This window comes from Plasmopara halstedii (genome assembly GCF_900000015.1).
Source record: "Plasmopara halstedii genome assembly, contig: Scaffold_3060, whole genome shotgun sequence".
Taxonomy (NCBI): domain Eukaryota; phylum Oomycota; class Peronosporomycetes; order Peronosporales; family Peronosporaceae; genus Plasmopara; species Plasmopara halstedii.
Genome location: NW_020189964.1, coordinates 1,934,494 through 1,943,596, shown reverse-complemented (window position 1 = coordinate 1,943,596; position 9,103 = coordinate 1,934,494). Strand labels below are relative to the sequence as shown.

At 44.9% G+C, this 9,103-nt stretch overlaps 3 protein-coding genes across 3 annotated transcripts; 2 read left to right on the top strand and 1 right to left on the bottom strand.

Annotated features, from left to right (window-relative positions):
* Positions 1-1,188: 1,188 nt before the first annotated feature.
* Positions 1,189-2,819, top strand: PHALS_06894 (amino acid auxin permease family; the record flags this gene model as incomplete). The annotated part of the gene is made up of 3 exons (XM_024720265.1): positions 1,189-1,322; positions 1,387-1,838; positions 1,909-2,819. 3 exons carry the CDS (start codon positions 1,189-1,191, stop codon positions 2,817-2,819), a joined length of 1,497 nt encoding a protein of 498 aa, XP_024585481.1.
* Positions 2,820-2,929: 110 nt separating this feature from the next.
* Positions 2,930-4,880, bottom strand: PHALS_06893 (hypothetical protein F442_19543; the record flags this gene model as incomplete). Its single annotated transcript, XM_024720264.1, has 3 exons — positions 2,930-3,119; positions 3,184-4,811; positions 4,878-4,880. 3 exons carry the CDS (start codon positions 4,878-4,880, stop codon positions 2,930-2,932), a joined length of 1,821 nt encoding a protein of 606 aa, XP_024585480.1.
* On the top strand, positions 4,879-5,430 carry PHALS_15193 (uncharacterized protein). The gene has a single exon (XM_024720263.2). The coding sequence runs from the start codon at positions 4,960-4,962 to the stop codon at positions 5,188-5,190; it is 231 nt and encodes a 76-aa protein (XP_024585479.1). The 5' UTR covers positions 4,879-4,959; the 3' UTR covers positions 5,191-5,430.
* Positions 5,431-9,103: the final 3,673 nt, after the last annotated feature.

Genomic DNA, 9,103 nt, shown 5'->3' with positions numbered 1-9,103 from the left:
CAAGCAAAATCTTCGATGTCTATACTGCTGTGTACCTCATTAAGTCAATCATAAAAATGATAACGTAGTTTGACGCAAGCGTGACTTGTAATAACATGGGAATGGACGCAATTGAGTACAAATGCCAGTAGTTATACATTTGATTAGGTTTTCCTATCAATATAGGAAAACGTATAGATTTAGATAGAGGCGGTGTTGCTGCTGCTCTACTGCTGCATAGACGTACTTATTAATCACATCCAATGCTGGATACGTTTCGAACAAGCTTTACCTCTCTGAATGGCCACCTAAGAAGAAACAATAGTGAGCGCAATTTGATCGAGGTTTAACAAGTATAAGTAAGTTCATCGTACGTGCGCATATGGTAAAGGTGTCAGCAAATACATATATGTTCTCATCGCATACGCCAGTGCCTAAGATCGGCCTCTCGATTCCTGTAAATTGGTGGTAATCCTTTTTTATTTTTAGTCCCATAAAAGACGCCTCCGATAGTTTCGAGTCTGGACCAAGACTTAAATTTATCGCTGACCAGATGTCTGTATGTGCTTCTACAGGCTTTATTTCATTTATATTAATTGTGTGATCGATCCTCATTCCTTTGATACCGCTCTCATGGTGTTAATCTTGGTCAGGGCGGCTGCATTCCACTTGCATTTTCTCACAAAAGCTTACATTTAATGAGACCAAGCGTGCTTTGCTATGGTGAGAACCAGGGAGATCGAAAGCAACATGACGATGAAACATTGGATATGTAGATGTTGGAACAATTACCTGTTTGCGATCTTGAGCGTCCTCGCTACATCGGAACCTTAAAAGTCTAAACGAAAAAGGAAGTGAGGAACACTCAGAGATGACGTCACCAAATTTATTATAAAACTATATCTCGATCACACTCATGCCCGACAGTTGAAGTAAAAACCTTCGTTGGTGGCGAAGCAGCGACTCCACAATCTTCTGTACCTTTGCTACTCACTGCATTCAAGCATCTATTAGGTAGTACTACATTGAACGTCCCTGTTTGTAGTGCATGGCTTATATAACGAATTGAGTTTGTGGTCACAAAGAAGTTACGTCGAAAGGTTTCCAATCGTCAATTTGATAGCCCTTGGCCACCCAATCAAAGGTCTCCATATATCAACACCCAGACCACTTTAACTCTTAATTCCACATAATTTCCGAGATTACCTGATGGGATCTGCAAGCATTGATGAACACCAGACACTATTGCCTTCATATTCACCGTCCGTATCTCATACGCGGTTTCGTGACCAAGATGCGGCTTCATCATGGCCCGCAACATTTGAACAGGGTCTTGATGCGAGGTATGCGATAAATTCTCTCGTTTCCAAGAAAAGTTGATCAAGTCATTTATCTTGAATTTTTTAGAATGGCATCTCCTGTTGCAATGTCCTTGACACCTCATCGAGTCAGGTCCTTTAGTACTGGCCCATATACTGAAAGACAAATACTTTTACAACAAGAGGAAGAGGCCATTTGGTCACCAGCTAGTAGCGCTGGCACAGTTACGTCTCATGGTACCAGCAGCTTTAAAGATGCAGTATTCAACGCTATCAACGTGTTATTAGGCGTTGGTGTATTATCAAGTCCATTTTCAATGCGCTCTAGTGGTTTGCTTATTGGTGGACTACTCTTTTTCTTCTTCTTACTTGTAACAAACCACACGGCCAAATTACTGGGCCAATGTCTTAGCTATCAAGTGGGAATGACGACGTACCCAGATATTGGTGAGGCAGCTTTTGGGACGCGAGGACGAGTAATCATTGGTATAACATTCTTCTCTGAGCTATTTGCAGCTTGTGCCATGTTTTTCGTCTTAAGTAAGTCAATCTTTTGTCTCAAAGGTAACATTTGGTCCTTAATTCACATTTCTTTGCTTCTTAATGACAGTTGGGGATACACTAGCAGCATTGTTTCCATTGTTTACAGAGATGCAGCTAACCGTTGTCTCGTTTTTACTTATCATGCCGTCATTGTGGACTACCCACATGTCTATTTTGTCGTATTTCAGTGTCTTGGGCATCTTATCGTCATTTTTCTGCCTTTACACGATCCTATACGTTGGTTTTGACATTGATACGGATGCACCGGATTACACTTTGGGAAGTCTATTACATCCGCAACCTGTGCAGATGATTGGTGACTTAGATCGCATTCCATTGGCAATTGGTCTTACTATGGTGGCATTTGGAGGTCACTCGGTCTTTCCGTCGATTTGCAGCTCGTTGGCAAACAAGGATGAATACCCACGCGTACTTAATCTCTCGTATTTACTTGTGGGACTTGTCTATGGTGCGATTGAAGTGGCTGGCTATCTCATGTATGGAGCTGCGACTCAAAAAGAAATCACTTTGAATCTCATTGCATCGTATCCATGTGCATTCACAAAGTTGGTGGTTTGGACAATTGCATTAAACCCAATGAGCAAAATTGCAATCACGATTCATCCTATCGCTTTAGCAATAGAAGAGTTCATGCTCTCACCAAGTCAAAAACGCGCAGCTGCACGCAACAAATCAAGCTTGAAATTGGTCTGTTATCGTGCTAGTATCCGTACATTCCTGGGAGTCGGAGCTTTGTTTTGTGCATTATTCGTACCTTACTTTGCCCGTGTCACATCGTTCCTTGGAGCATTTTTTGCTATGCTCGTCTCGGTCTTTCTGCCGTGTATCTGCTACCTCAAGCTCTTTTCGCACCGTTTATCAAAGAAAGAGATTGTACTGAATGCAGGATTGGCCGGACTTGCAATCGTTTTCATGATATTTGGCACCCTAGCGTCATTTTTGTCCCCCGCAGAGTAATAGATGCTTTGACGTTAAACTAATGTTTGAGACAATTTCTATTGACCTAATGACACTTTTTGACTAGATATATCGAAAAGTCAGAAATAAAAATAGTATACTGAAAACCATTACACCAAACTGTTGTCTTCATCTTTCTTCTTGTCTTGATCCATCTCATCTTTATACGATGTCGATCTGTGATTAGAAAATGTGATAGAGCGTCGTTTTGGTAATGACTTGTGTGAATTGGCTTCGCGCGTGGCGGCTGGCAAACCTACTTCAATATCGTCGACACTGTGTCGCGTACTTCGTGAAGACCTAGAAAAACACTTGTTTAAACAAACTTCCCATCGCAATTGTATTCAATGAAACAAATACTTACCGATTCGAGATACGCCGATTTAAGAGACTATTTTCTTCGGAACGAGTGAATCCAAGCCCGCCTAAAATTGCGGATAAACCAACAGTAGTAGACATATCGAGATAATTATCGATTGCTTGACGATTCGCATATTCAGACATTTCACTTTCACTTTGTCGACCACGAATACCGACATCATCGTCTGATCCTTCAGTCGCACTCTCTTCACTTAATGCTTCAAGAATAGACGAGAGCAAGTCTCGACTTGTACTTGTCTCGAATCTATTATTTTCTATCTCTTCTACATTCATTGCACCTTCTGGGACACGTGTTACTCGCGTATCCAAATTTCTTAACGGCTCAAGTTTGCTTTCCGATGCTGTAAAGCTAAACCCTCGTTCAAACTTACTCTTAGTAGATACCGCTGACGGTGCATGTTTACGACGAGACAGGAGTACTACACCAAAGATGCTAATACCAATTCCAAATACAAACATGACTGCTTGTAAGACTGAAAACGAGCGAATTTCTTGAAAGTAAATGACGCCCCCTAATACACCACTAATAACCCAGTACGCTTGGTAAACCGGAACCATTGAAAGAGCGTCATAATGCACAAGACCTCCATTGAGATATTTGATTTGAAGACACAGACATATAACTAATCCCACGACAATAAGATACGTTTGATATTGCAGTAAGCAATCAGTGTCTCCATTAAATACTCCTTTTAGCAACTCAGCCGTCGATTTTGCAAATAGAACCGACTGACCACCTAATGTGCCCGCAAGACCAGCATATCCCACGAGACAAATCGTCGACCACATATTTGGTGTACCCGCTTGAATTATCCGGTGACGTTTGCTCGTCAAAGATAGGTCATGAATGATCTTAATTGCAGCATAGTGAGCCAATATCGTCAGGAAAACAATACAAAAATACACAATAGTAAGCGGATCCCTGTACAATTCCAAAAGCATGTTCAAGTTGTACGAAGGCGACGAGTGCGACGCAAATACAACGGCAATTGTTGCCCCTACAAAAATGATCAGTGTCGAGACAATATCCTTTTTACTTAATTTTTCCTTGTTAAAACAAGGTGCGAGCACCATGTTCCACACAAGAGTAAGTGCCGCCAATGGAGCCAATAAACTCTGTGGAGCTAGTCCAAAAGCAACAAAATCCAGTATTGAACCCACTGCACAAAGGATAAAGCCTATTAACCATAATGGTAATCGATACGCTGGTAACGGCTCAGACATCAGTTCATTCTGTTTCAGAGCTTTCTTCTGCAAATTGATACCAATACTCGCCAGAAACGAAAATACGACTGCAATTGAAAACCCTATAATCCACACGGCCTTATCTGGTCCATTATACGTCGTGGTAAAGCACTTGCCTTCATCACTGATACCCATCAACGGATTTCTTTCATCTCCACAAATGTCAGAAATTGGAATCGTCATATTTACACTGCAGTCAAAGTCAATGGTCTTCATACAACTTTCGAGACACAAAGTCTCCGAAGTTCCCATTTCGCACACATTGAAAATTGTCATACACGAAATTTGTTTCAGTGTATTTTCACAAGTTTTATCCATACTCGTGACATTCACTAGCTTGTTGTATTGCTCTAAGGCAATTGCGTCCTGAAAAGTAGGACATTCGTATAGATCAATGTGATGAATTGTAGTACAGTAAAAAAAATTACTCACCATAGCTTGCCAAGTGCTTTTGGTTTGACATGCTGAGTATGTGACAAAAGGCGAGCAAAAGTTTAGAGTAGAAGCTGGAGGTATGTCACAAGTTGAGCACGCAGAAGCATATGATAAAAGCGACATTAAAGCTATTAACATCCGCAAGAGATGCCCAATAATTCGGCCCATTTGCGGCAGTAGGGAGTGGGGAAATGACTTTGTTCGCTTAGCAGCGATGCAGCCAAAATTGGGGCTGGAAACGGCGGCGTCCATTTCGGATCATGACCGATTAGGGCTAAGAAATATTTTATTTAGGGATGTTTTTTTATAAATTTCTATAACTACTAAATTTCAACTTAGTAATCAGGAGGCGTAGGTGTTCCGTGTTAGATGATGGCTACGTTGGTCGTTGTCACTTACCTTCACGTCTTGAATTAATGATTTTATCAAATAAAGTATGCTCATATTAAGAATCCGGTGGCGAAATCATCTGCAGCCTCACTATATTAAAAGTTCTTGCTTGGCTATCACACAGCCAGCCGGCCACTACGAATATATTCATCGATCCAGGCTTTGTGTAAACGGATTAAATGTATCCTTGTATGAAAGGGTGGGTCACACAAGATGGTGTGACCGTTCAAAGATGTGGATTATACAAATTGGTGTATTCACACAATGGTGTGGCTACACCGTAACAAGAAGCCACGACTGCCAGTAGTTATGCATATTAATTAGGTTTTACTATATAAATAGGAAAACCTTTAGGCTTTAGATATAGGCGGCTCTGTCGCAAATAAGACAAATAAATACAGTTTCAATTTTGAATGGAAGAAGGTATTTACCTTCGTTAAGGCTTTGGGTACTCTTGAAGGTAGCGGATTGCGATCCGCTACAGTCCTACAGGTTCTGGTATAGACCGTAAGTTCGGCGACTTTAGTAGGCTTCCTCTAAGCAAAGAGCTACGGCAGCCCCGCTGCACTAAGTAGCACTTGTATTCAATCTACGCCTCAGTCGTTACGACTGACCCTCTGTTAGGATGGAGCAATTATCCTATTTGCCCCAGGGCATGCAGGACGGGCTTCATAAGCTAATGTCCTTGCTTGGCCCGGAGGGCGTGCAACACCTTGCCTCACAAGGACCCTAGGCGATAAACTCGCGCCTAGAGGCGTTTTCGAGAAAATGCCCTGCTAGAGAACCTAGGGGGAAAAATGTCGGCATCGACTGCGTCGATGACGCCACCGTCGGCCACGGATGCCTCAACCTGACCAAGGCCGCTCATGGCGAGCATTAAGACTTTCGAGGGTAAGGGTGGAGAGAGTCTCCTGCTCTGTGTGAGAGAGGCCGAGATGGCTTTGTCGTCCGCCATGCTCCAGAACGAGTGGTTCCGAGTGCTAAACATTACGTAACACGGCAGTGGCCCCTGTTTAAGGAGCCGTGTAACGTCATTTACGCCTTTTTCGATGCGAAGCACGACGCAGGAATGGTGCGTGAGAGCAAGTCTTCCCATTCGATACCCACGTTTTGTGTCTGGAAACCGAACGGCAAGTGGCGTATTGTTCACGCTCACAATAAGCTCAACGCTAATACCATTCTGGCGCAGACGCCGATTCCTAGAAAGGATGTCTCCAGAACAACATGGTTGGATGTACAAAGTACAGTGCACTTGGCGTGGACGATGGGTATTACCATTTGCTCATTGATGGGAGTGATATTCCGCTGACAGCGGTGACTACTCCGAGCGGGATGCTCTGGGAGTGGCTGGTGATACCCCAAGGACTGTTTAATGCACCAGCAGCATTTAATCGTCTCGTGGCGCAGTTGATCAGGCCCCACCGGGCGTATGCACAGACATACTTCGATGATATCTTCGTCCACAGTTGTACGATGCACGGTAGTACAGATGAGGAAAACCACATCGTCCATTTGAGAGCGGAGCTAGAGTGCAAGCGTGCGAATAAGATTTATGCTAATGCAGAGATAAGTGCATCTTCGGCGCTAATAAAGTTCCGTTTTTAGGGTGCTTCATTGGGATGCGTGGCCTTCGAGCGAATCTTACTAAGGTCAAGGCCTTTGTGGACTGGGTAATTCCAAAAAAACAAAAGGACTTGCGCAAGTGGCTTGGCCTCGCCAACTACTTGCATAAGTATAGCGCGAATTATGCGGAAATGGCACGGCTGTTGTCGAATCTCCTATTGAAGGATACGGAATTGTGTTGGGACACCGAGCATCTGGAAGCTGGGGACAGGGTCAAAGATAGCCTCATTGATGCATCAATACGGGCTTTGCCGAACCCCGACCGTCCTTTTAGTGTCGTCTGTGACGCTTCAGACTTTGCCATCGGCTGTGTACTGCTGCAAGCACACGCCGAGGTGTGAGATCGGGTGATCGCGTTCAAATATCGCCAGCTTAAGGTAGCAGAGATGAACTACCCAGTTAACGACAAGAAATTTCTTGCGATGAAGTATGCAATTGTCAAGTTCAAAGTGCACCTGCTTGGCTCAAAGCCGTTCGTGATTTAAACAAATCATGCGTCCTTACGCACTGCGACTCAGTTGCCTCACCTCTCGCAGAGGATTGTCAGGTGGCTCTTCTTCTTCGCAGAATATAACTTCGAAGTAAAGTATAAGCCAGGAAAGCAGAGTGCTTTGGCTGATGCATAGTCACGCAGACCGGAATATGAGCTTGCTCATGTCACGACGGTGACGTCGTCAGAGAGGGATTCGACCCGCGCTGCATCCACGGGTGATGGCATGTGTGTGGCACTGCTATATGCTCTCGGGGGCAAGGAGTTCGGAATCTCGGACAAGAAATATAGCGCGCACGGTTACGCCGATATTCGTTGAACAAAGGGTTGCTGTATTATAGCACCGATCCGACGGATACGCTACTAATTGTGGTTTCTCACGATAAGGATCTGAATTACTGTATCCTCTATGAGGCCCACGACACCCCACTCAGTGGTCATCTCGGTCGTGAAAAGATCTGTAGCTCTGTGTGTTGTCGCTACTGGTGGCCCAAGCTGTACATATAGACGAGCATATTTGTGCGCACGTGTGAGACGTGTCAATGCGACAGCGCCGATGGTCAGTTCACCGCTACCCCCGGGTGTTGGCAGGCCATGAGTATGAACTTTGTGTTTGGCCTGCCGAAGGACTTTGCGGGCAACACGGGTGTGGTGGTCTTGTGGACCGTTTGAGCAAGAAGGTTCATCGTGCGGCATTGCCTCACACCATCGACGGTTCGGGCACAGCGATGCTGTTTGTGGACTGTGTCTTTCGACAACATAGACCCCTGCTTTGATAGAGACCCATGCTTCACTTGGAAGGTTTGGTCTACAATCTTCGGGGTGCTGGGCACCAAGTTGACTATGTCAACAACGGACCATCTGCAGACCGATGGTCAAACTGAGCGCGTGAATACCGTCGTTCTTTGCAGCCTGCGCTGAGACGCCGAAGCCACTCGTAGATCTTGCTCTGAACAATGCAGTGCATTCATCTACCGGCTACACACCGTAATACGTGAACGGGCTTTTAATCCTCGCGTCCCGCTGACGCCGCCATCCCATGGTTCAGGGCTTGGTGGGGAGGAATAGCCGAGTGGCTAGCTGATGTCATCCCCCTCACCGCTAGTAAAGAAGTCGATAAATTCCTGTCTACCAGACTGAGTGTCCTACGACACGTTCGCGATGCGATGGCTGAAAGTCAAGACATGAAGAAAGAATATGCAGACGGAGAAGCAGAAGAAATGCTTAAAAAATTTTGAGGGCGGATTCCTGGTTTTATCAAATGACGAAAGCCTTTCTACACATGCAGTTTCTGCTGTCTTTAAACTAAGCTGTCTTTAAAACTAAGCTCTGTCCACGGTTTTGGACCTTTTAAGGTCGTGGCCAAGCGAGGCCTTGCGTGCACGCTAAAACTCCCAAGAAGGATGCACACCCATTTTAAGCTGTATCGGGGCGACACTTAAAGCCGCTCGGCCACCCAGAAGCTGAACCAGCAACTGGTTTTGAGCACGAATTGCAACGATTTCCGTTTCCAACGGTGCAAGGCTCTCCATCGTCACACGAAGTTAGCTCGACGGCTAGGAGCCGCTCCGAGAGAGCGCGATAGTTCTCAACGTGAGGCAGTCGGTGCACAAAGTGCTCCAAGCTCTCGAGGTCTTCCGTACAGCGGTATGCGACCTAGGCAAGATGCTCGGCGGAGTGTCAATGACAACGCACTTTGGCGTCCAAAGCTCGAAGAGGT

Bases quoted from the DNA above. Each gene is read 5' to 3' on its own strand.
- PHALS_15193 (XM_024720263.2), top strand. From the start codon at position 4,960: ATGTCACAAGTTGAGCACGCAGAAGCATATGATAAAAGCGACATTAAA.